Below are 26,010 nucleotides of genomic sequence, written 5' to 3'. Positions count from 1 at the left end.
CCCCAATCGATTATTGCCCCTTTCGACTGTACATCCCAGCAATGATTTTAGGTTTTTGTGCAGCAGAGCATTGTCCCCTCATCGAAGGTTTGTGCTATATATATATATATATATGTGTGTATATATATATATTGTCTGTCTGTGGGTCTAACTTGACCTTGGATCTGCCAGAAAAGCCACATTAACATTTAACGTCTCATTAAAGCCTCCCGTCTCTGGCTGTCTGAATTAATCTGTATGTCGTCACTGCAGGCATTACTAGGATCGTGATCGGCAGACATTACCCTCACTTGCTTTCTGGCAGTCTCGTCCTCATTTAACTCCTCTGACTGACCTTTAGATGTCCTGTGCATAAATGCTAACACTACATTAACAAACCCCTCTCCATGTTAGCATTGTCTTAAATTCCTCGCAGTAGAGGTGAGACATAATTTCAAATATCAAGTTTTTCTGGAGTATAAAGGACTTCACGAGAGACTAATTTTTTAGACAGGACAGGGAGGACATCATACAGTTGGGAGTTAGGCCAGTTTTTGATTGGCAAGACCGAGAATCGTCTATTTACGAATATCACCTCTATTCTGGCTCTCAGTGCATTTTTCACTACTTTTAGAGCAGTATAACAACAGGAGTTAGAAGAGGTTATAAAACAAACAAACAAACGAACAAACAAAAAAAAGCATTCTGTACAGAATCCTGATGTGGACACAAGAAGTAACATCACTACAGCAGGAAACAGCTTCTAAACAGTCTACGGACAGGTGAAAAAGACAAGTAACAAGATTGCATGATATTGCACAGCTGAAGAGGAGGAGGGGGGGTGGGAAGAAAAACAAAAATACACAGTGTGTACAGCACATCCCCAAGTAGCAAAGTTAGTCTAAGAGGTTTGTTTACATCCAAATGCAATGCCTGGGTCTGGCTCAGTGCTTTCATCAGTAGTTCCAGTGCAGTAACACGTTGGTACCTGGCAACACAGCAATGACATCAGGTACCAAAAAGAGAAACACATACAGTACATACCCTACACAGCAACATCCAACCACTCGCACACAAGCGTGCCCTCAAATTATCGTTCCACGTCTTGATTTCTTGATGTGAAGTTGGCAATTAAGAACAAATGGAGCTCATAAAAAGACTCAAAAGAATAAATGTTGATGCGGCACACTGAAATGTAAAAAAAGGGACACGCACACCCACACACGCGCATACAAATCAATAACTTCTGACATCAGGTGATGGATGAACCAATCTGAACAAGATGCTAGAATCACCAACACAGACACACACACACCCTTGGCAAAGTTCACATTGCGTAAAGTGCCAGCAAACGATCCAATCAGAGAAAGAGACGTGTGTCCTCCGAGTTTGATTCGGTTACGGGATGGAGAGGGATGTGGGTAAGATAGGGGAGGAGGTTTTTGTACAGGAAATGATCTGGACGAGGAGGTGAGGAAGTGGCGATGGAGCTTCTGCACTTCGATATAGAGCTGTCAGTCTTCCTAGCGTCATCACAGGTCGTCGTAATCGCCAAATTGGCAAATCAAACAGAGGATAAGTGGGATTGATGCAGAGCCTCTGGTGCTCCGGCATTATAGATTCAAAGACAGAGCGATCAGTAGCCACATGGAGAGAGGAGAGGAGATTAGAGGGTCAGGCGACATGGAAAACAGACGTCAGCATTTCATCATTCATCCGTCCTCTCTCCGTCTTCCTCTCCCCTCCCTCTTTTCTCGCACTCCCTCTCTGTCCTCCTCTTTCTTCTTCCTGCACTGGATTTGGTTCTGGATTTGTTTTCTTCGACTCTTTCTCTCCATTTCTTTTTCTCTCGCCTTCTCTCTCTCGGCTTTGCTGCCATGGTTACAACATCATCCCTACATGAAGTGCATCTGCAGAGGACGGGGGGAGAATGGAGAGTAATTTAGTTCAACAAAACACCTCATCAAGTGTTGAGGCATCTATTGACAGGCACATTACCTGCCGCAGTGCCTGGAAAACAGCTTCTTAGGAACACGAGTGCTTGCTTCGCAATTACGTTACTCTATGTTTTGAATAATTGGTCAAAATACACTTGATTGTACATTTTCCTGAGAGTCTTGTACTCACACCATCTGATGATTACTGACTGTGAAAAACACTTCTTTTTTGGCACTTTTTGGTAAATTGTCAAAAATGATCTGACAACATGATTCATTCTGCTTCATTCTGCTAGCTTGAACGATATTTATCAATCCTTAAAAATATTCCGGGAGACTTGCAATGCATGTCGTAAAGGATAGTAAAGTTCCACCCTCGGTTGGACTCATGTTGTTGTTTGTTTAGGAAGTCCAGTGCAGTCAAGTCATTTTGCTTCAAAGCTTTTTATTCACTCACATTTCTTCCACCCAGTTTTCTCTATGTGACCTTCACATATTTATCAGAAAAGTGTTTTTTTTGCAACCCCAAGATTACTGGCTGTAACTTCATAGCCACTACATCCTTTTAAGCTATACATTCCAGAGCATAAAAGCAAGCCAGCACAATGTTCAGTCACATTTCAACGTGGGTTGTATTTCCCCCTCACACTGTCTTTACTGCCTATTAAACAGGTCTACATGTATTGAAAGATAAACAGTGATTTTCTTGAGAGATAACTTAAAGTATTTTATTAGAGCTCATATTTATTTGTGTAAGTTAAAAAAAAAGCTTCAGTTTGTATATTCAGCAATAGCTATCTAAAATAATCAATAAAAAGGCAGATTATCAAAAGGCATAGTTTGACATTTTTGGGTATTTATTAGACCTGAGAAGATAGACCTCCTGTCTGGGAGTGCCAGCATCTGCTTAGTTTAGTTTAGCTTAGCTTAGCTTAGCATAACGACCATAAAGACACCAACCAGTACCACTAAAGCTCACAAATCAACACAGTATGTCTTGTTTTTGTTAAATCCGTACAAAAAGAGAAGTCTGGAAATGACAGGTTGTGGTTTTATGTGGTGTTACATGCAGGTCTGTTTCTTGGCTGGGTGCAGTGGCTCACCCAGTGCTGATCTTGACACATAGTCATATGAGCTTTTATAGCATCACATCTTCGATTATTGTAATTTGTTGTAATCAGAGTTAAATAATCTCACATTTTTAATTAGTACAAAATATAACTGATATATGCTTTTAACAAATTCAAAGAGACAAGATCACAACAGTCCTTTTTTTGTTGTTAATTTCACTCTTTTTATCCTGGTTTCCTTGTTGACTTGTTTTAATCTTTATTTTTTGATGAATAAAGTGTATTATTAATACTATTATTATAATAAAATACAAGATCCAAATATGCATGTTAAATATATGGCACTAATAGATGTACTGTATGTCTGTGTTTGTGTGTGCTACCTGTGTCCCCGGGATGGGTCCAAAGGGATTGGTGGGTCTCAGGACAGGCTGGTTGTACATGACAGGCTGCGGGGGCATCATGGGAACGCCCCCCATCTGATGACTCATCTGAGGAGGGAGCTGGTCGGAGGACAGGTGAGTGCAGGTGCAGAGCAAGGGGGAAGGAAGAGGATAAAGGTGGTTGGACAGAAATAATTATGTCAGATTTAAGAGTAGATCAATCCCAACGGGAATATGAAAGAAATATTTCTGAATGTATAGTTGAGACTAAAATGGAAGAAGCTGTTTTTTGTTTTTTTACCATTCCATACACAGGCACTTGGGGTGTCGTCATAGGAAAAGCCACTGGTGCTGGAGCCTGTACAGAAATACAGAGAGGAACACATTATAATGTCTGCCTGCGTAACACAGACTTGATATCGGCCTAAAAGTTGATTGCAAACACAACCCTGGCTCCTACTGTCTGATCTCAAAGATGACTCCCTCACAAACACAGAAATGCTTTAACATCCCTAAACATTTGCATTTGTTTGCATCTTAGAAAGACACTTAATCCTGAGCAACAAAAGTAAGACTATATTGAATTGAGAGAGCAGATTGGCAGCTTATAATAATCACCAGGGATGAAACAACAATGTCAAGGCAGCACAGTAGCAATAATAATTCCTGTCTGCTACAATAATTCATGTTTCACCAACAATACACATAGCTTGATAATAAAAAGGCACCAGGGATTTTGGAGGATGTTGGGATGAAATCTGTTGCAGGAAGTGTGGAAAGAGAAGGGAAGGTGAAGAAATATCAGATACTTACATAGCCAGTATAGATCATCCCATTCTTTGGAGAGTTACAGAAAAGGGAGAAGAAGAAAAAAAATGGTTAATTTTTAATGTAGTTTTTCGCTTTTACACCCCATTAAAAGCCATACTCATGTCTTCTTCTAGTTTTGTGTGATAATAGACATCAGAGATCTCTACCTGCTGAAGTCTGGGGATTCCTAAATGCACAGTAGTTGCTTTAACAGTTGCGAGAATGGTCGCTAACAAACCTACGCCCCTTGCATTGTGTCAGGGACATGGGAATGATGCTGTCCCCTCATATCCTCCGTTGTGATTGTTTCCACCCAGTTTTAACAATAAAATGTATCTACTTTTCTTCTAAAGGGCAGAGAAGGTAAACCAGACCTTTGCCCGTTTCTCGGGATCCAATCACTTCTTACTTTCTATTCATGTCGTGCTTTCCACGAGCTTTCCGAGCCATTTGCTGAATAAATGAACGGTTTGAGTTGAGAGGTCAATCAGTTGAAAATTAAAAGATGAAGCCAGATTGAATGGAAGAGACGTGGAGATAATTAGAGTGGAGCACAAAGGACGGAGGCACATTAGGGAACTCCTTCAAAAGCCCCGAATGCAGTAAAAACATTCAGCCAACAGGTACTTTTGACTTTTGAACATTTCTAAAATGAGACATTAATCTTTAGGAAAAACTGACTTCACTGACAAAATGATGGATGGAACCAAAGTAATACACATTATGATACTAGTGATTCACATCCACAGAATTGATCCTGTATAATCTAGAGACTCTATATTACACATTTAAATAGATATATTAATCTTTTTTTAAATTTCTGTAGTTTTTTGCCTCCCTCTCCTACCCCTTCCTTGCTTGCTTGCAAACTCACTATGCTACCAGCATGTTAAGTTTCAAATGATTTTAAAGATGATTAATTTTTTTTGTTTTTCCACAGTATCATGTAATGTAATTAACTTCACAGGGAGGCAATTTTTAAGACTTATTTTGGAAATCATGACAACAATAAAAAGAGGACAGGTGCACATACACATTTATTCTCCACACAGGTGTTTTCAATAATTCTGGCTAATTAGGCCTCTAGTCAAATTGAAGGTGGTTGGAGCTACGCAGCGGATTACATAATGTCACCAAACTAATAATGAGTCAATAACTCTGGCCGCACTCCATTTGGCTGTGCTGTTCATTACGTAGCGACAAATGGAGTACAGGTATGACCTTGAATCTCCATCAGCTGATATTCAATCAGAGGCAGGTGGTGGAAATGCTGTGGTAAGTGTTCATTTAATATTTCACAGCTTTAAGTGTTGGCAGAGACAGTACAGTACATTTTTCCACCACAACAAGCCATTTGAAATATGTGTTTATTAGTCTGTATTGTTTATGGTGTTGGCACATGTACTGAGCTTATGTGCTGTGCAGAGAGGTGATGATTCAAAATGGCATGAATGGTTTTCTGCCATTTCATGTGCTAAATAAAAAAAAGTAGTGGAAACCACAACTTGGCTGTTTGTGCTTTTCCTGGACAGATGAAAGTGTGGAAAGGTTAAGGATGGGGTAAGAGAGGGGTGTGACATGCAACAAAAGACCCCGGCTGGAACTGTGGGAACAGTGGGCATTTCTATAATGTAGAATGCACCTTAACTGTGCCCCCAAGGCGCCCTTTATCAGGTTTTGAGTGTATCCAATGATAACAGTGTCCTTAATTAACAGGAGAATAGGGAAGCTCTCAATCAAGTACAGTCTGTGCGAGTCCACAATGTATTAAAAGAGGTCTTATTAGGCAAGGGCATAAGCACATAGACAACTCTGACCATTTTTAAAAAGCCTATGCAGAACTTGATGACCAAATGAGCAAATGCTGGCACTTAAAGGTGGATGTAGCTTTTAACTTACCATCTGAGGGACGGGCATGGGTGCAGGTGCCATGGGATGGGTGGTGTGAGTCCAGTTGGTGCTGGTGCACATGGTCTTTGACTGCCAGCCACTTCCTCCCGTTGGCTTCTTCTCTACCAGCTGACTCCACTGGAGCTCCGGCCTGATGCACATAAACACACACACACACACACATAAGTGCACTCACAGGTGCAAGAAATAAGTAATGGCTCATATGAGAGATCCAACATCAATAAAACTGGATGCACAGCAGCAGTGTGGCCCAGTTTTATATGTCAAGCAAACCCACTTACTTTTTAGCTGGCGTCCCCCCAAACTGCAGATCTGAGAGATGAAAAAAAAGAAGCATAACATCAGTTGAAAGGAAGCAACACAGAGGGAGAAAAATAACAGGAAAGACAGATAAAATAGAAAAGATGATTGAATATTTGGAGAGAGATTCTGTGTACTCACTACCAACAAGGTTGGCTAATGAAGAGTCCAAATCATTGGGCAGCATTTTCCCAGAGTGCAATTGGACTCCAGGGCTGTGAATTTGAGTGGGTGGGGCTGGCTTCAGCAGGTCACCTGACATCCAAAGGTTACCATGGTTACATCAAAGGAGAAAAGAGGGGAAATGAGTCAGGAGCATAAAGCAATCGGGCTCCTCTGTCACAGCATATCCAGCTCTGAGCCCTGTGTGTTGAGTGTGAGTGGGAATTAATTTTCATGCTCTGTTGTGTGTTTACATGATTGTGTGAGCGTGTGTGTTTGGTTGTGTAAGTAGTCCTACCTCCCCAGGCATTGTTATTGTTGGGCACAGTGTGTGTGGTCTGGATGGGGGTGAAGTTAGGCTGCAGGGTGAACAGCTCACTGGTCAGGTTTGGCACACTGCAGGAAAGAATTTTTCATTTTTATGTAACCAGAAAAGTCCATTTAATAAAAAATAATAATTTACAGTGACAGCTTGGCAAAATGCCTCTAGTTGAAGAACTGGTGTAAAGCGATAAAATGAAATAACAAACCCGAGAAGGTAACTGGTTGGCGGACAAAACAGAGAACAAATAATATTATAGTTTAGGCCACAGATCACTTCCTCTTTTCTTTCCGTATGTGACTGCAGATGTTGAGACTCACTGGTTGTTGATGGGTACAATTGGTGAGTTGGAGAAGAGATCTGTGGCTCCTCCACTGCTGTTGGCACTACCCACCGACTGGGTGCTGGGTGACACATTGGGTGTCTGAATATCAATCACCTTATGACTGTCCTCCTGCACGGAAAGCATCAACAGAAAATGATTATTGTTTGTATAATTTGATATTACTATGGTGTTAAGCTCCTCTGGAAAAATAACAAAGGATACAAATTATTAGGTGAGTGTGCAATATTTATATTCCCTGTGCTTTAAAAAAAACCCTTTCCTCTATGCTTGAATGGTTGTATTTTATGGTCCATTCAACATCAGCAAGCAAGCGGATATATGTGCACAAATGAGTTTTTAAAAGTGTTCTGCAAATGTCTCGCCTTGTGTTGCTGCAGTCTGTTGTCCTCTGTCTTGTCGTCCATACGGCTGAGAGAGATCCCAGTGCTGGAGAGTGAGGACACTGCACTGGAAAGAGTGCTGGATCTTCAGGTAAACACACACACACACAAAAACACACACATGTAAACAGATTTTTTGCAAAGCCTGCATAATTTACACAGTTGCTGTGTCGCTGTCTTTTATTTGTCTTTGCTCTATTTACTGAGTTGCAATTTATAGTGCTTTGTAACCAATACCTTATTTTAACAAGGCTGAGCGTCTAGAGCCATGCTAACTGCTCTGTGAGGTTGCAATACTCATTATTAAGAAATCAAACTATTCAAAGTATTGGAAAAATTGAAATTTCAACTCAAATTCATGGGTCCCAGACAATGTGACTGGTCAGTGCTACCAGCAGGTTGACATCTGTGGTTTTGAGTGAAATGCCTCAACATTTATTACTATTGGACAGATTATCATCAGATATGGTGCAGATTCTCATGTCCCCCTCAGGATGAGTAGTTATAACCTTGATTAGCCCTTAATGACCATCATCAGGTCAAAGTTTTAATTGTACAATGCTTTGATTTATGACCAAATACCTTCAAAACTAATGACATATCCATCAGTCACATTTCTAATGCTCTGCTATATTGTACATGCCCACTCACTCAACACTCAACAGTCTTTACTGGGACTATTAATGGAATGAAAACATTGTTAATTTTATTATAACATTATTATGACGTTATGTGCTTTTCAAATTTTGAAAAGTCAAAATGTCTGCTGTGAAAAGGATCTATATAAGAAGTAGCAGAAATCCTGGTAATCCATAGTAGTGCTAGTGGGAAGAGCAGCCCTAGTAGTAGCCATTTTGCAATAGGAGTAGGAAGAACAGTAGTATTACGTGGCTGCTGCAGCAGAGCTGAGTAGCGTCTTTGTGATTGGAACGTACCTGCTGGCCGTAGAAAGGTCCTTGAGCTTCCTGCCCTCCAGAGAGGCTAGATGCTGCTCCAAAGCCTCCAGGAGAGAGCTGGGAGCCTGGTGGGAGGATGGGGTGGGTAAAAGGGTGGGAAGGTGAGGGGGTAACATTAGAACCATGGTCAAGCAGATAAAGTGGGACACACTGCTTTCTCTCACTCCCCTCCCTTCAACTCCTCACTTTATCTCACACACCCGATTCAGTTCAATAACACACTCCGTCACTCACATAAAAACACACACAAAGCAGCAGCAAAATTAAGACATCACCCTCAGATTCATGTACACTTATCTACTCTATGAAAGCTCCTTGTTTTTGTTTTTGTTTTTTTTGTTTTTTTTTGTTTTTTTTTGCATTTTGGTTTCATCAGGTTTGGTTGACCAGCATGCACAGATCAGCTGGATCATGCAAGCGAGTCCGCAACGGGACTGACAGCAGACAGAGCAGAGCACCGCATCATTGCTGCAGGGCTCCAGAGTAGAAACACAACAAACACATCTCTGCACTGTCTAACGAGTCCATGCAGATGCCAGCAGTGCACAAACGCTCTCATAAACACACACACTTACACACGCATACACTTAAAGAAAATCACAATTCGAAAAATTAAGAGTTAACCCGTGGATTCCATTTAAGGTTAAAAGGTAAATTACTGTATTACTGATTTAATTTAGTTTGTAGATTAGGCATTAACTCAAAATGTAATAACACTGGAAGCCAAGGAAGTTAACTCAGTGAAATGAAAACATCAGTTGAAAATCCCGGTATGCACATTGAGCAGCTGGCCAGCATTCTTTATTGGAAAACAAAAAGGATGGATGGGTTCGTTTTGACCACATGTGATACCACGGTTTTCATCCAGAGTCTTACATTTCAGCGTCAGAGAACACAATGCAAACACAACAAGCAAAGAAAAGATTTCTCATATACTTATTTTAAAGGGGGAAAGAGAATAAAATGCGAATTCTGGATATCCTTCTTCAGAGAAATCTAGAATATGCTAAAAGTTTAAAAGTAAAACAGACACATATCTAGAGCTCAGTATAGGCATGGGTCACTATGTTGTTGAGTAAGAGCATATAAGGTCTTCATAAGCACTACAAACATGGAGTGTGTTGGAGGTTTTTTTTAAATCAGCCCTTTTCAGTTTATAACTTGATTTATTACATTGTAAACATCCAATTATGTGTCCACTGAAAAGGATAAATTGTGTGTCAGGCCTTCAGCATGATATGCAGTACTTATGATGGCATTATGTACACCTATCCAAGTCATATTTGCAGAAACCTACTTAATAAAAACCATTCGCTGCTCTCCCCACAGCTAATGCAAAGGGACGTAATCTTTTCAGGGAAATTATTTCAACACTGCTTATATGGGCAAAAAAAACTATTTCATGAAGCTGTGCTGACTTATTTCTACGATAAGCCTTTTAATCAAGACAGAAGACTTGATATTTACACTGGGAAAATGCCAGAAAAACTGCTGGAATAATTCAAACAGATACCCCGGTCATGGACATCTATGGTGGAAAAATGTGAAAATATAGTGAAAACTTTTGCAATTCAGCTTCGCAAATCGAACCATAAAACCAAAATAAAATTTGTTCTGCATTTATTCAAATAACAATAAAGGTAAAATCCTGAACTAATGCTTAAAAATTGTGGGGGGAAAATGGCGCTTCAAGGTTATTTGAAGTCCTGCATTTATTGGTTTTCTCTCTAATCTAGACTCTGCTCAGACAAAAAAAAGAAGAAAAGGCGAAGGAATTAAGGAGAGTGAAGAAGAGAGGAGGAGGACGGGGCAGCTGCAGTGTGGGCAGGTCTGTAGGGTGAGTAGGGAACGGGAGCGTTTAGAATGAAGCATTATGGGATTGACTTGACGGATTTATATAGTGGTTGACTGACTGGTTGATTGACTGATTGAGATGAGATGTAGACTGACCTGTGTGAGATCGGGGCTGTCGCCCTGATCTATCCCAACTCGCTGTGTCACAAAAAAGGAGGGAGGGGTAGGGGAGGGAGGCAAAATAAAAATAAACCAAATGTAATAATAAAACAAGGAATAAACCAAAAACCCAACAGACCACAGATTAAAAAAAGGGAAGAGGCGTGTGAAGGAGGAAGAGGAGGGAGAAAGAAGAATCAAACCCAAGCATTCATTACTTCATGCAATGGCTGAAAAGGAAAACAAATAAAAGACAACAGAGGAGGAGGGGAGGAGGGCGCATGCACACGCATACAAACACCTATATATATATATATACATATACAGTATATGTACACACACACACACACATATAAGTACACACACACACTGAGATCTGGAGACTGGTTTGAAATGAATGCTGAGCACACTGACTGATTGATCAGGCAGGGCAGAGAGGGCAGACAACAGGTCACGTGACTGCGAGGTAAGACACATCCAAAAGGAAGACACTCAACTAATGTTGACTTTGAACAGAAAGAGAAGGGGAGGGGGACACAGATGACACACAAACAGACAAACACACATTTTGTTAGACAGGTAAGATGAATGGGTCCTTAAAGTCAACGTTAGTCTGTTGTTGTTTTTTTCTTTGGATCGAGCGGCTGCACCCCAAACCTTCGTCCAAATGGGAACGAAACCAAGCAGTGAGAAAGCCTTTGAAGATGGCGCACGGGATAATGCTACACAGTCTACAGAGGATAAAAACTGTTTATATTCACTGTGAAGCCTAGCAAGGACTGCAACTGGTAATTGGAAAACAGCCATTGTAAAGAAAATGGTGTATTTTTTTGAAGAAAAGGGTGGAAACAAAAAAAGGAGGAAGAAGAGACAGAGATAGTGGTAGAAAAAGAGCTTGCTTGAGCATGCAGTGCAGGCATGTGAACAGGCAGCACGCGAGGGGTCCCTCAACTGGAAGCTCTACATGAGTGGCTCTCCAATAGGCTAAGACTCCGCCATTAATCACTGTCTTGGAGTAACCCCCTCCCCAGGTCAGGGCAAGAGAAGAACAGAACAAAAACAAACAGGAGAAATCTAGAGGCGGAAAAAAAAAAAGACTTGGAAGATTAAGGAGAAGAAACCCCCGGACACTGATCTACGGTCAGTTTTAGCTTCCTCGCAGGTGAGGTTATGGAAAATATCGACCGTAAATCAGATAGCAAGGGAAACAAGGGTCTGGAGCAAATCTGAACATGTCAAAGTAGATTTTTTCTCTGCAGGTTCTGCAAATTCTTCTGAGAAAGGAGGAGAAAATTAGAAGCGAACATGTACATGTGTCTATATATGAATTGAGAGGTGAGGAGAGGAGACCGTTGAAATTTGCTCCAGACACATATTCCCGCCCTCTCAAGTGGTGGTTAACTCTTGTTTCCTCTATGGGCGGACCAGCAGGACGATCGGACGTTACCTCAGCCACTTTGAGAAACTCGGACAGTTTGGTCATCCTGTTGAGGAAGGTCTTGTAGATCTCCAGAGCTTCTTTGCACTGGTTCTTCTTCATGTCAAAGTATTTCTCTGTGTGTCAAAGGACCAGAATCTGCATCATTATTGTGTTATATGCACTTTAATTTATATGTATTTCCCCTTAAAGAAAGATTGAATGGAGTCAAGAGTCTTGGGATCTCAACCACAACTGATTACTGCAAAACTACAACATGTATTCAATAGAGATTAACTCTGGATTAAGTCTGGATATATGTATGGTTTACCCAGCATGTTGATGACCCCCTCATTGTAAGCAGCAAACAACCGTATGGAGTCTTTAAACAGCAACATAAAAGCCGTGTTGATCACGCCGTTGGTCAGCTCGTTGGAATTAGGCTGGGGTAAAGAAAGAGAAGAAAAAACGCACTGAGATCGGATCAAGATTCAGTGGTTTGCTATTATCTCTCTGACCGACGTGTGTTGAGTTACCTGGAAGTCCAGCAGTGCATCCAGCTGGTTCTGAATGATGGGCAGAGTCTTAATCAGCTTCTCTGTGTTCATGGTGCGCATCACACCGTCCGCCCTGATAAAACACAAGAACACATGCACACATGCCACACACATGCGACACATATAGGACTTAACAAGCCTGTAGACGGGTGTATGGAGGACCTTTAGAACTGAAATGGTAAAGAAATTATATTGATATATGCTTTTTATTACAGGAAAAATACAAAATCTATTTTCTGTATAGTTGAAGGAGAGGACGAAATTGAAACTACAGTTATAAAATAATATTCACATGCTTTATGGTCAAAATGATCCTCCATATATGTAACACATGTGTCATCTGATAGTGTTTGTTACCCTCGCTTCATCTTGGTGAAGTCCACTGCTGCTAGTCTGTAAGACATGGCTTTTTCATTCAGGTAGCGGCTGTAGCGTCTGATGAAGGTTGACATGTTATACCCTGGAGGGCAGAGAGGGGGCGCTACAGTTATAAAATGGTCACTTTTACCCATTTTTTAAACCAGATTAAGAAACTGTAATCCCTTTCATGTGGAACTTCTCTATGAACAATCTGCTTTTCCCTATATGACAAAATGGGCTTTGCTCCACTTTACCTCAAGCTTTATTAATGTATTCATTTTTACTTTTGAATAAACTCAACCAACGGAGTCACTGAGAACATGTTCACACATTCAGAAGCTTCTTTGTACCAAACAAATCGCACATTTTTCTGCAGCTTTGCAATCCTATACAGTGGCTTCTCTTTGAAACAGCCTCTGAAATAGCATTATTGATAGTGTTACGGTGCCAGCGAAAGTCCGACATAAAGTCATTTTATTAGACGAACGGCACTGCTGAGTTTACAAACAGCCAAATGGCATTAAATCACCTTGTAGTGCAGCCTTATCTAGAAAGTTGTTGAGGTTGAAGAGCGTGTTTCTGGAGGCAAGGTACTGCATCAATCTCTGATGGAAAAAGAAGAGAAAAAGAGGAAAGCGTTATCTGATGCTGCTCCCTGACAATATCAAGTCATGTCCACACAGACACATTGCCGGTGTTTATGCAAACGCATTTGTAGATCGGAGTTGCAGCTTTATAAGCATTTCACAGAAGCTGAGCTGCTGTCGAGGCAGAAATAATCATAGCTTGTCGACACAGAGTCATGAAATGGCCACTTCACTTCTTTACTGTAGGTATAAGTGCCTGCAAAACAAAGTCCTGCATTCAAAATCCCACTTAAGTAAAACTACAGAAGTATTATCACCAAAATGTGCTAAACCCTCCTGTTGTCCTCGAGTCAAGGAAGGAAGGGAGGAAGAAGGAAGGAAGAAGGGAAGAAGGAGGAAGGAAAGGAAGGAAGGGAGGAAGAAGGGAGGGAGGAAGGAAGGATGGAAGGGAGGAAGAAGGAAGGAAGAAGGGAAGAAGGAGGAAGGAAAGGAAGGGAGAGAGGAAGAAGGAAGGAAGGGAGGGAGGATGGAAGGATGGAAGGCAGGAAGAAGGAAGGAAGGAAGGGAGGAAGAAGGGAGGGAGGAAAGAAGGAAGGAGGGAGGGAAGGAAAGAAAGAGAGAAGGAGGGAGGAAGGAAGGACAGACGGAAGAAAGGAAGGGAGGAAGGAAAGAAGGAACAGTCAAAACAGACGGGGTCAATTTGACCCGGGAGGACGACACAAGGGTTAAAGCAACAGTGAAAAATGGTCCTTGTGTTATTATTATAAATGACATTATTATATTGTTAGTACAGGTCAATCAATGCACATGTAGCTCTTAAATATACTTGCTGTACTTTATTTATATACATTTTTAGTACTTAGGTGTAATATTTTATAGTTTGGAACAATTAGAAATGAATCCATATGAGCAGTTTAGAGGAGAAATGTCTCTTTGGTCAAGCTGATAATGACTCAAATGTGCGTCACGGAGCCCCAAGTAGACAATGCTTTTTTTAAAAAGGGGTCACAGGCCAAAAAGGGAAAGGGGGAACCACCAGTTTGAACTTTAACAATGCATAGTAGAATATTTCATTCTTAAATGTAGTGAAGTAGAAGTATTAGGTAGTATGAAATGGAAGTACTCAGGTAAAGCACAAATAACTCTAAATTGTGCAGAAGTAAAGATAATTATCAGTAAACCCACTCAGAATCTGCACTTAGTATCAATTTAAAGCTTATAATGATCTCATTCTAGCATCCTCTTTAACAGGAAATACATCACATTAAGGAAGTAAAAATGCCAATTCATGGAGCTCTAAACCTCACTGTTTTTTCTGGTCAGGTAGACTGACTGAAGCCCAGTGGAAAATGCCAGACCAGGCGCACTGCCAGTTTAAGCATCGCCGTCAAATTTCCAAAACATCATGTCAGTGCTAAAAGCTTTTGTTGTTCGCATACTCTGAGAGGGTCAGTGTGCCGGCTGTAAATGCTGCCACTTTTCAGGTCTGAGACATTCTCATCATTGATAAAAAATGTTTGATGTTTTAGTTGATGCTCTCGTAGTCTGAGCGGGGCAACGATTTGTCACACTGGTCATTGAAATGTCAGCGGGGATACTTCATCAGTCCTTGTTGGACACATGGAAGATGCAACATCAAAGAAACTCGCTGCAAAAGAAAAATTGCTACAACCCAGTGAACAAAATGTCGGTCTATGGACAGATCAATAACTCGAGCTTGCACGATTGGCAAACGTCCACATCTCTCTCATGTGTGCCGTGGCAGAGGTGCAGAGAGCATTACATCGTACATTACGGTTTATTTAAAGCTTTCATTGACTCTATTTCAAGTGTGTGGTATTTTTATGGTACACTAATATACTATGTCAGAACAAAACATTAGCATTGTACGTTTCAGCAAATCACAGATACGTTGAATCTTCATGTTTCAATGTTGACTGTTGACAACACTGTGGTTGAGGTTTGGTTACTTAGAGTTAGGGATGGGTCATGGTCCCAGCCTCTCACTAATAACACCTGGTTTCATCAGTTGAAACAGGAAGTAGGGAGTGGTCTTGAGGGGGTCTCGAACCAATGCTCTCTGCTCCTTTTGATGCTTTTTGAACTTCTCATTTATGTTTTTAGCCTGCCACCTGATCCCTCCTCCTCCTACCTAATGAGAAATTCATATAGATGTCACCTGAACTTATTGTTGTGAGATTCACCAGAAACGACCGGGCTGACTGTGTGATCTAGTGATCTATTTCCAGATTAACATTAATTTAATGTATAAAATGAATAACTATCAGAAAATAGTGAAAATACCCAATTAAAAAAAAATTCCCAGGATCCAAGCTGTCATCTTTGAAGCTGAATTTTCTGACCAAAAACCGACTTTAAACTATTGTACTTCTCCTGAAGCTGATATTCTGCACCCTGCTACTGTTAAAACTAACTGTTAAGTAAATGATTATCCTAGTTGACATTCAAATGAGAATTAGCTGACTTTACTTATGCATGTGTGGGCCTAAATCATTGCTATCCTACATTTTATTTATATTTTCAAAAGTTTTTTCAGTTAGCAAGATTTTTTTTATTGTGCTTTTGCAATAGACTAGACTAAACTCTACATGCTTAGTCCAGATGTTTACTGCCACATTCTCGCAATTATAAAAAAAATACATTTTGAGGCTTCCATGCATTGGTGTGTTCAGCTCACCTCGTTGCCATACATCATGAGGTGGTGTGTGGTGATGAGTGCTTTGAAAACCACAATCCAGCTGTTACTGGCTGTGCGCTCCAGCAGTGTGTCTGCCAGGTGGGGAATGCTGACGTTCAGCTCATTGGTGCAATGGATCAGGTCTGGAGGACACAAAAACAAAACAGTGTGAAACAAACTGGACATGCAGAGAAAAAACTGTAAAAAGCAAAAGTGATCGAATAAACAAACGATTAGTGGAACAAAGATTATACAGAAACAGGTGTGTGGCCAAGAAGCTTTTTTTACTTACTGTAAGTCACTGTGAATTAAAGCACCAATCACATGCCAAAATCATAATTTATAACTTTGGAGAGCATAAAAGGTTGAGTTATTATGAGTGAACAACCACGACATATGCAGCTATATTGACTGGTTACTTAATATTAGCACAGAAATCAATGAACAAATGATTATTTAATGATGGAGAATTTATAGATAGATGAAGCAGGGTTACTGTATCATAAAAATCCATTTTGTGTCTGTAATTCAACAGTGCTGCCTACCTACACCCACCCACCCCCCAAAAAAATGTCAATAAAATATCAATTCAGAAGATGGAAAGGTACATTTTAAGATCAATTCTATTCCAGTGCAATCAACTCCATGGATGCATAATTTAAAACAAAAAACTGTCAAATGAATAAACTGATGATGAATAATGAACCTGGATTTTTCTTCCAGAGCAGCTTTGTTAGCTGTGATTTGACTAAAACTGAGATGACCCAAACATTTAGCCTGTGAGACTCACATTTAGAGTGTAAATTGCCTGTTTTAAGGGTCCAATAAATGGCATGCTGTGTGTATCTGAGCATATGTGTGTTTTTTATTTAGAAAAAAAAATAAAAAAAATGGAAGAGAAACACATTTTGAAGCAAGGCAGAGACATTACATTTATAATATGTTCCAAAAATTAATAAATACAGATAATAGCTGATTAAAGATTCAGTAGTAAATACTTAACGTATGTACAACTAGGACACACTGTAGGAACAATGGCCTAAATTCTTTAAGGATTTCTCTGGCTAAAGATCAAAATGTGAAGTATGTTTAGCGTGTGTTTAATCTCAAAGAATTTAGGACTCCTTGTAAAAGAACCAAGGTTTAAATGGCACGAACAAATCCTTTATGTGCCTTATTGTATTTTATATACTACCAATGTTATCCACTACATTTGATAATGCAAATTCATAAATGTTGGGGAATAAATTACATAACTGTGCTGCATCGTATGTGAAAGTATTCAGCTGTGATTTACAAAGGTTTTATTGAATTACTGAAAAGAAAAAGATTTAATTGCGAAAGGCTTTCTTCCAAACTTGACCTTCAGTGTTTTTACAGGAAAGCTTTTCATACAGATTGACTGTACATTACTGTGCACTTACAGTACACGCTATAATTGCGTAATATAATCTTTTCAAGTTTAAGATTTTCGATAAACTACTCCCCCTTTTGCTCTGAACATCAGTGTTAAGATGAATAAACACAGTGTTCTCAATACTACTGTCAAAACTGAGATTGCGCAATATGTTTAAAATACTGCCAGGAACAGGATCTCAGCTAATTTAGCTAGAAACTACGTATCTCATTTAGTCGCTGGAACAGTGGAACAACACTGACAGAAGGAATAAATTACCCGGCTGCGTGCTCCAAGCACATTAAAAAAAAAAGCCTTCTCATGTCGAGCTGCCAAACTACTTTCTTGTAATCATGTAATCGCCGAGATAACTGAGAAAAAAACTTCCAAGTAGTTTTTGGAGTCTGAGGCAAATACTCCTCCGTTCTGTTTCTTTCACAGGATCAGAGGTTATCAGGGTTTATTGGAAAGCTCTGTGATGTTTCCTGTGCCCACTGAAACGCTGGATACCAAACAGTCCCGATGGATACCGTGGTTAAATGTTTTAGTGCATGTCCAAAGGCCCCCGGAGCACCGGCAATTTCCCGCAGCTAAAGCTTCAATCCCATTCATCTTGACTTTGTTATTTTCGAGTGTGAAAACGTCAGTGCCAACAGCACGGGCGATAATAACTGTAACAATATTGATTATAGTCTTCATATGCTCGTCCAGCTTTGCCTGCCATGAATTATCACCTTATGACCGGCTGCAGTAAGACTCGCTGTAACATTTGCTCCTCTGCTTTAGGGCCAAATATTAATCAAAGGTCAATGTACTGTGGAATATGCCCAGAAAACGACATACAGACCCATCAAATGATTCCCTAATAAACACATTTTGAATAAATATCCTTAAACAGCAATGCTTATGGGTCAATGACGTATAAAGATTTACAACAACTCAATTGTAGAATAATAAAAACAAGCATATCTAATGCAGTAGTTCAAACATTCAGAATGTTGTGTACCTGAAAGTTCATATTATAATGTGAAAGTGATTTTAGTGGGTTTTTCAATATTTATTGGCACTGGCCTTAAAAAAAGTCATGTGGTGCGACCATGATTCATCTTGAAATATGTTATATAAATAAAAGATCATCATTTACAAAATTTTTTAAAAAATGCAAATACTTTGTTTCCAAACACTTTATATTACTGAAAACTTGTTAAAAAAAGATGTGAAGCGTGTTAAGTAAATTAATTTATTTCAAGATGAATCATGGTCGCACCACATGACTTTTTTTAAGGCCAGTGCCAATTAATATTGAAAAACCCACTAAAATCACTTTCACATTATAATATGAACTTTCAGGTACACAACATTCTGAATGTTTGAACTACTGCATTAGATATGCTTGTTTTTATTATTCTAAAATTGAGTTGTTGAAAATCCTTATACGTCATTGACCCATAAATCAAAAGAGATGACTATAGATGATGTCATTCTGACTGAATATCAATGTAAAGCATATTTACTGACTCATATAAATCTGACTATATCACTGATGTACTGTACATAAATCACCAACATGTATTTCTATTTTATTCCAAGAGGAATTTGTTTCACATTCCTTTCTCCCAATTAAATGTCAGGGCATTAGTATCAGGACCTAACATGGTAATGGAGGCGTTCAGTCATGCTTTACACATTGTTAATGGTTTGTTTGTGAATTTCCTCCTGGCTCAATAATTAATTGGACCATATTGATTTCTAAGTAATTAATTTTTTCCTGTCAAAAGGAAACACACACACACACACACACACACACAGGTAAGGACATGTCACACTCTCTTTCACCATGTTAGCAAACTAGCTAGTTAGCATTCTGACGTTAGCATATAGCACAAACCCCCCCTGTGCAGCCTCAGTGTTGCCAGCATGGTGTTATATATATTATTATGCTTTTAGCAGAGTAATTGCTTCTTCAATACAACCACACCTAAATAATATAGCTTCTTCAGTTAAATATATCCGTGCTGTGTCCACCTCTATGTACTCCTTTGGGTATTAATATATCATAGGATTTATCATTGACGTGTGACAGCGTAGATAGCCAGAGGGATGTGTATCGACTGTATGGTTGCCAACTGGGGTTACTGATAAGCTGCACATCTGCTGCTTCATCAATAACACAATTTGAAATAAGATTTAAGGGGTATCAGTGTGAAAAACATTTATACAGTAACACAGTTATGGTCAGTTTGTGTTGCTAGTTAGGGTAAAAAATATAAGACCAGCTTATGTTGTAACTGGAAGGATTTCTCCTCATAAAACTGAAAATAGGGAAGATGAAATTTTGAGACTTTATGTAAAATGTAATAGATTAGATAAAGTCATTTTTAAGACCTGAAATTGCATAAAATAAGGTAATTGCACTGACACATGGGTCAATGACGTATAAGGATTTGCAACAACTCAATTGTAGAATAATAAAAACAAGCATATCTAATGCAGTAGTTCAAGATCCATATTATAAATTTGAAATTAAGTGATTTTAGTGGGTTTTTCAAGATTAATTGGCACTGGCCTTAAAAAGAGTCATGTGGTGCGACCATGATTCATCTTGAAATAAATTAATTTACTTAACACGCTTCACATCTTTCTTAAGTATTTGCATTTTTTAAAAATGTTTGTAAATGATGATCTTTTATTTATATAAGATATTTCAAGATGAATCGTGGTCGCACCACATGACTTTTTTTTAAGGCCAGTGCCAATTAATCTTGAAAAACCCACTAAAATCACTTTCAAATTTATAATATGGATCTTCAGGTACACAACATTCTGAATGTTTGAACTACTGCATTAGATATGCTTGTTTTTATTATTCTAAAATTGAGTTGTTGAAAATCCTTATACGTCATTGACCCATATACTGTAGCAGTAGGAGGATGAGTGTAATATTGCCTGTGAGTCAAAGCCACACCATCTACTGTATTCTCGTTATTCGGCCTGCTATTACTTAATTTATCTGTCAAACCACAGGAAGTGGCTACCAAGGAACAAAAAGCTAGTGATTATTCTTTTTTTAAGATTTTCTCTGGCATAGATGCCTTTATTTGAAAGTAGAGAGACAGGAAGTTACAGGAGAGAGAGGGGGGGTGGGGGGGAGGGGGGTGACATGCAGAAAGGTCCGCAGGCCTGGACTCGAACCACTCGACCACCTAGTGATTATTCTTAACGCATTCTGTTGCCTTTGCAAGCATCTGCAGTGCATCACCATTACAAACATGACGCACAACTAAAGAAATCATACGCTGAATAACACTATTGTGCTCTCGGGGCAAGAAGGTCATTTTCCTGATTACTATTCTGCATGTGATGAATCTGGTTTCCATCACCACTCCTCTCTCCTATCGTGGCCACGCAGAGTATCGCCGAGTGAAATCCCATTACTCTATCTGTCATGCTCGTCATTTGCTATGGGTTGTAAATAATCAACATTGGCTGTGTATGTCACAAACCAAGTCTGTCAAGGTCATGACACTAAAGGGGGGTTTTGCTCATTCTGAATAGCTTCAGTGACCAGCATTGCATTCGGAAGAAACGGCACAATAATTCATCTTTGAATCTCCACTGTGTTCAGAAAGGATGGATCGATAACATCTTGAGTATATTTTAAAGGTGATTCTATTGTCGTGTGTATTTATCAAGCCTCTCGGATTAGGTGAACTGATCCAGAGTCAGTGCACAGGAGCCTTTGAGGTTATTTCTTTCTGATCTAAACACAAAAAAAAGGCGTAGGCTGGATTACCTTCAAGGGATTTTTAAACCCCGCTGACAGGAAAGTTTGTCAGTAACCTCGGTATCATTACATTTTGTTCTTTTTAAACCTATTCTGTTACCCACATTGATTTTGTTCCATTTGCCAGTCAGTCCTGCTGAGGGCTTTTAAGCACCCCTTCAATTACTTTCAAAACACAGATCAAGTATCTGTCACTTTTTATGACCCTGTTTAACCAGCCCAGTAGAATAAGAATAGACTCCCAAATAATCAGATGGTGGTCTGGGAGCGGGCAGCAGAAGAGAGTCTGGGGTCGCACACACCTGAACTCTGAGACATGAGAACGACCCTGCAGTCTTTCACATCTGACCTGCAAGAAGCTCCTTTAACCCTCCTGTTGTCCTCGAGTCAAGGAAAGGAGGGAGGAAGAAGGAAGGAAGGGAGGAAGAAGGAAGGAAGGGAGGAAAAAGGAAGGGAAGAAGAAGGAAGGAAACGAGGGAGGAAGGAAAGGAGGAAGAAGGAAGGAAAGGAGGAAGAAGGAAGGCAGGGAGGAAGAAGGAAGGAAGGGAGGAAAAAGGAAGGGAAGAAGAAGGAAGGAAAGGAGGGAGGAAGGAAGGAAAGGAGGAAGAAGGAAGGAAAGGAGGAAGAAGGAAGGAAAGGAGGGAGGGAGGAAGGAAAGGAGGAAGAAGGAAGGAAAGGAGGGAGGAAGGGAGGAAGGAAGGGAGGAAGGAAAGGAAGGAAAGAAGGACGGAGGAAATAAGGAAGGAAGGTAAGAGGGGGGGAGGAAAAAAGGAAGGAGGGAGGGAGAGAGGGAGGGGGGGAGGAAAGAAGGAAGGAGGGAGGGAGAGAGGGAGGGAGGGAGGGAGAAAGGAAAAGAGGAAGGGGGAAGGAAGGAAAGAAGGAAGGGAGGAAGGAAGGAAGGAGGGATGTAGGAAGGGAGGAAGGGAGGAAAGAGAGAGAAGAAGGAAAGAAAGAGAAGGAGCAATGGAGGAAGGACAGATGGAAGGAAGGAAGGAAGGAAGGAAGGAAGTAAGGTAGGAAGGAAGGAAGGAAGTAAGGAACAGTCAAAACAGACGAGGTCAATTTGACCCGGGAGGACGACAGGAGGGTTAAAGCAATGTGCCTTCTCTTTGCACTCTCTAGCCACATTAACACCGAGGTCCTCTCAACAGGTCAAGGGGTTAGATCCACTGCACTTCTGATCACTTCCTTCCCTGCGTCCTTCCCTAACCTTAAAAGTACAGCCTCCACACTCAATAAATGACAGTTGTATGTTAGAGCATGTCATTGGTAAACAACAGAGGCAGAAAATAGAAAGTGTTTTTGTTGTGAAAGCTAGACATCTCTATTAGAACAGCTGCATCTGAATGGCTCAAGAACAAAACATTCATTGAAGTAAAAAAATTCAATTCAAGCTTCCAGGGGGGTGAATTGAGCCAGGCATGCAGTTTCTACTTTGGCGTGGAGCTTTTTTTATTCCACTAATGATCGGTATAAGAGCCAGATCAGAGCGAAAAATGCTTCATGTAACCTCCTCAGCCAGAATAAACTGGTCCATTCTACAAGAAAAATGCCATTGTCCTTGAAAGCAACGGTAGCCAATAAACCTTTTGCATGATCCACGGGAGGATGAACAATCAGTCATGTAAATGCCGCTACTGGATGGTTCTATTTTCAGAATATCTGCTCTCTTGAGTTACGTGACGTTGGCTGGTTTTCTGAGAGACTCTGACTCATGGCAGGTATACTGAAAGTGGATCACCTTTACCATTCAATAACTGCAGGAGTACAATAAAACCAATAATGGTGGTGGTAAACACGGCACTTTCTCTGATTATTTTCTTTAGCACTTATGACTCTCTTTTGAATACTTAATTTGATTGATTTCCTTCAAAAAAATTAAAAATGCAACTGCAGTCAATGTTAGTCGATGGATTCCAGTTTTCATTTGTGCGAGGGGTATTTTTCCAGACTTCCTGTTTAGGATGGAGCAACAGGCAAAATCTAAAACATTAGACTCACAAATGAAGTAGCAATACCTCAAATATTCAGGCTTTAGCTGTGGTCCCCTCCGGGATAAATAGATCTGTTTAAAATCAAAGCAGCACTGACCTAATTAAAGGTTTGCCACAAACGTCCTTTTTCATCGTACATGCACTTACAGACCTGGAGTGCAGACTTTGGACACCTGCACTTATGTGTTGTCTGCACCGTAGTGGCCTTTCAGTAGGGCAAACTGATGCAACTCTTATTTAGATGTATTGTTTTGAGGTACCTGATGGCACATCTTGTGAGGGAGTCCAGATTTCCCAGTGTCACCTCTGCTGTGGACATGACTGACTAATCCACCATCAAACTTGCCGGCTGAGTGGATCACCGACTCTCAGGCCGGTTGGCTACCTGCCGTGTTTTTTCTCTCATCCACAGTCCTTCTTGATTAGCCATCTTGCTATTTTTTTCTGTCTGTCTCTCTTTAGCTGGTGGACTGACTGACTGACTGACTGCCTGGGAGTGTGACTGGCAGCACCATTGATTACCCGTGCTCTCCATCGATCATGTCAAGTAATTATTGTGAAGCAGAAAAACCACCTGACCTAATAATCACTGGTAAAAATCTACATCTGAGGAATGCTCTTCTCTGCCTGTGTGTACATAATCGCTGTAATTTGCACACACAGCTAATTGGCACAATGTGGAGATAAAGGATCTGTACTGACACCAGCAGTGCTCATTGTAACACCCACCAGTGTATAGCTACAGTACTCGCACACGCTGGCTCTCTGCTCCTCCAGCACCTCCGGACTGACAGCAGTAACACATACATCCATAAATGATAATAATGCACCAGAGGACATGAGAGTGAACTTGGCCTGAATGTGTGATTATAGAAATGAGGAGAAAAATGTTGGTGATGCTGCAGGAATAATGCACATTCTGTACTGAAGTGTCTCCAGAGGATACAGTGCTGCTGCTGCTGATAGTGGCATTAATAATGGATAGGCCTACACTGTAAAGCGGATGGTTGCAATATGATTAGCCTATACCAGAGTGGCCTATTTCCCCTGAATGACATGCACAGATAGTACCTGGCTGATTGCCCCTCGCTTTATTTTAAAAATGTACTATTCACATTACATGCCAGATTCGTTGTAGTGTATGCTTTGTTGCGTAAATCACATTTTAATCTAAGGGAATGTGATGGTGCCTAATTAAAGAGGCTGCAAACATAACCGGGGCCGGATGAGAGGTGGTGGTGGTGGTGGTGGAGGAGGAGGAGGAGGAGGGGGGTGAGGGGATAAGAGGCATAATAGATGCTGTTTATACAGGCTACCCTTTGTGAGGAAAAGATACATGCACACAGGCTATCTATACAGTAAGCAGTGATGGTATGCTTAACCTACAGTCAAGGTGTTTCTTCTTGGGTCCGCTGACTTCATGCGTCGTGGCCTTGCAGACGGCTTTGCTGATGGCAGACCCGGTCATGCTGTGTTGCGCGGCGGCGATCCGGTCCGTCAAAGACTGTCCCGACATGTTACGGCGGAGGCAGGCGGAGTGATGGTCGAGTCGGGGCGGGGGGAACCGGGGAAGACGATCAAAATGTCTTTAGCGGCGGGGAGGAGGGTAGTGCCCTCTGCGAGGATCGGCCGTCTGAGCAGGAGGAGCAGCAGCAGGAGGAGGAGGAGGAGGAGGTGGTGGTGGAGGAGGACAGCAGCGTACACCGACGAGGATCCGGTGGGAGAATTCATGCGGCGGCCAAATAAAACATAAGACGGTCACATCCAGGGAAGCATTTAATATTCAGTCGAAGGCATCAGAAAGAGCCGGCTGCAAAAAAAATAGGCTGTGCATAAAAAAAAAGCTGCAAAATCAAATAAATAATCAGAGCGGCCTGCATCAAAATCAGCTTACTATAATAATACACGACAATGTACAGTAAGCTGTGATGTATCCCTGAAATAGCCGCTGCCACAAAGGTGAGATGCGTCTGTACGAGGGCTGAATCCGAAATAATATAATCGAAAGACGACTACCGGTGATTATTATCAAATCTATGCGGCATCCCCTATGACTGACTCATTTTTTCAAAGGCGATATAAAAAGATGTCCTTTCCCTTTTTTTTCTCCCCCCTCTCGTCTTCTTCACCCGGTTTCTCCTCTGAAATCTATGCAGACATCCGACAAACGCAAACGCCTTAAAGCACCTCGCGCTGGCTGCATCTAACCTTTCATTTCCATCCCGAGTCTTTTTAATCTTCTTACAAAAGGGTGTATTTCGCTGCTGAGGTTGCCGATAGGCCAATTCCGTGTTTTTTTTTCTTTTCTTTTCTTTTTTTTTTTGTCAGTCAAACTTGTGTGTAAAATGGCATGAATCAGGTGACTGAGAAAGGAGGGCGATTGGGCCACTTTCTCGGGTCCGGGGAGGGCATCTTAAAGCAGAAGGCTGCCCCGGGTTTTCCAGGCATCAGCTGGTTCATCACCAGGGTGCGCACACATAGGGTTCAAGACTGTGTGATGTGCAAACTCTCCCTGATTACCAATGAAATGCAGACACATAGGAGGAAAAGCCATGATAACATCAACAAAAGGTGTTTCATTGGTGTGATGCCTGCCCCCATTCTGTTGGACTGAAATCTGCAGTGGCCGTGCTGTGGTATTTCTTATGTTGTAGTATGTCTTATCCTGCAGTATTTTAAATTATATCACAATATTCCTATATGTAGGA

The 26,010-nt window shown here is 40.7% G+C and overlaps 2 protein-coding genes across 2 annotated transcripts in view; both read right to left on the bottom strand.

Annotated features, from left to right (window-relative positions):
- snx12 (sorting nexin 12) overlaps positions 1-26,010 on the bottom strand; it is a 160,692-nt gene that overhangs the window by 86,669 nt on the left and 48,013 nt on the right. The window lies entirely within an intron of this gene.
- On the bottom strand, positions 1,875-24,818 carry LOC133994044 (phosphatidylinositol-binding clathrin assembly protein-like). Its single transcript, XM_062433217.1, has 19 exons — positions 24,689-24,818; positions 16,129-16,271; positions 13,373-13,448; positions 12,841-12,943; positions 12,463-12,556; positions 12,258-12,369; positions 11,957-12,063; positions 10,507-10,548; positions 8,536-8,621; positions 7,583-7,685; positions 7,195-7,328; positions 6,851-6,948; positions 6,532-6,645; positions 6,372-6,402; positions 6,079-6,220; positions 4,183-4,206; positions 3,671-3,727; positions 3,369-3,489; positions 1,875-1,906 (listed from the first exon to the last, which is right to left on the bottom strand). Exons 1-19 carry the CDS (start codon positions 24,816-24,818, stop codon positions 1,875-1,877), a joined length of 1,749 nt encoding a protein of 582 aa, XP_062289201.1.

The sequence above is a fragment of the Scomber scombrus genome, chromosome 14, assembly GCF_963691925.1.
Source record: "Scomber scombrus chromosome 14, fScoSco1.1, whole genome shotgun sequence".
Taxonomy (NCBI): domain Eukaryota; kingdom Metazoa; phylum Chordata; class Actinopteri; order Scombriformes; family Scombridae; genus Scomber; species Scomber scombrus.
The sequence above is the reverse complement of the archived record's forward strand: the minus strand, read 5'-3'. Positions and strand labels throughout refer to the sequence as shown.

Bases quoted from the DNA above. Each gene is read 5' to 3' on its own strand.
- LOC133994044 (XM_062433217.1), bottom strand. From the start codon at position 24,818: ATGTCGGGACAGTCTTTGACGGACCGGATCGCCGCCGCGCAACACAGC. The intron at 12,557-12,840 runs GTAACAAACACT...GTGTTTTATCAG, and splicing joins TTCACCAAGATGAAGCGAGG to GGCGGACGGTGTGATGCGCA. The intron at 6,646-6,850 runs GTAGGACTACTT...TTTGGATGTCAG, and splicing joins CAATAACAATGCCTGGGGAG to GTGACCTGCTGAAGCCAGCC.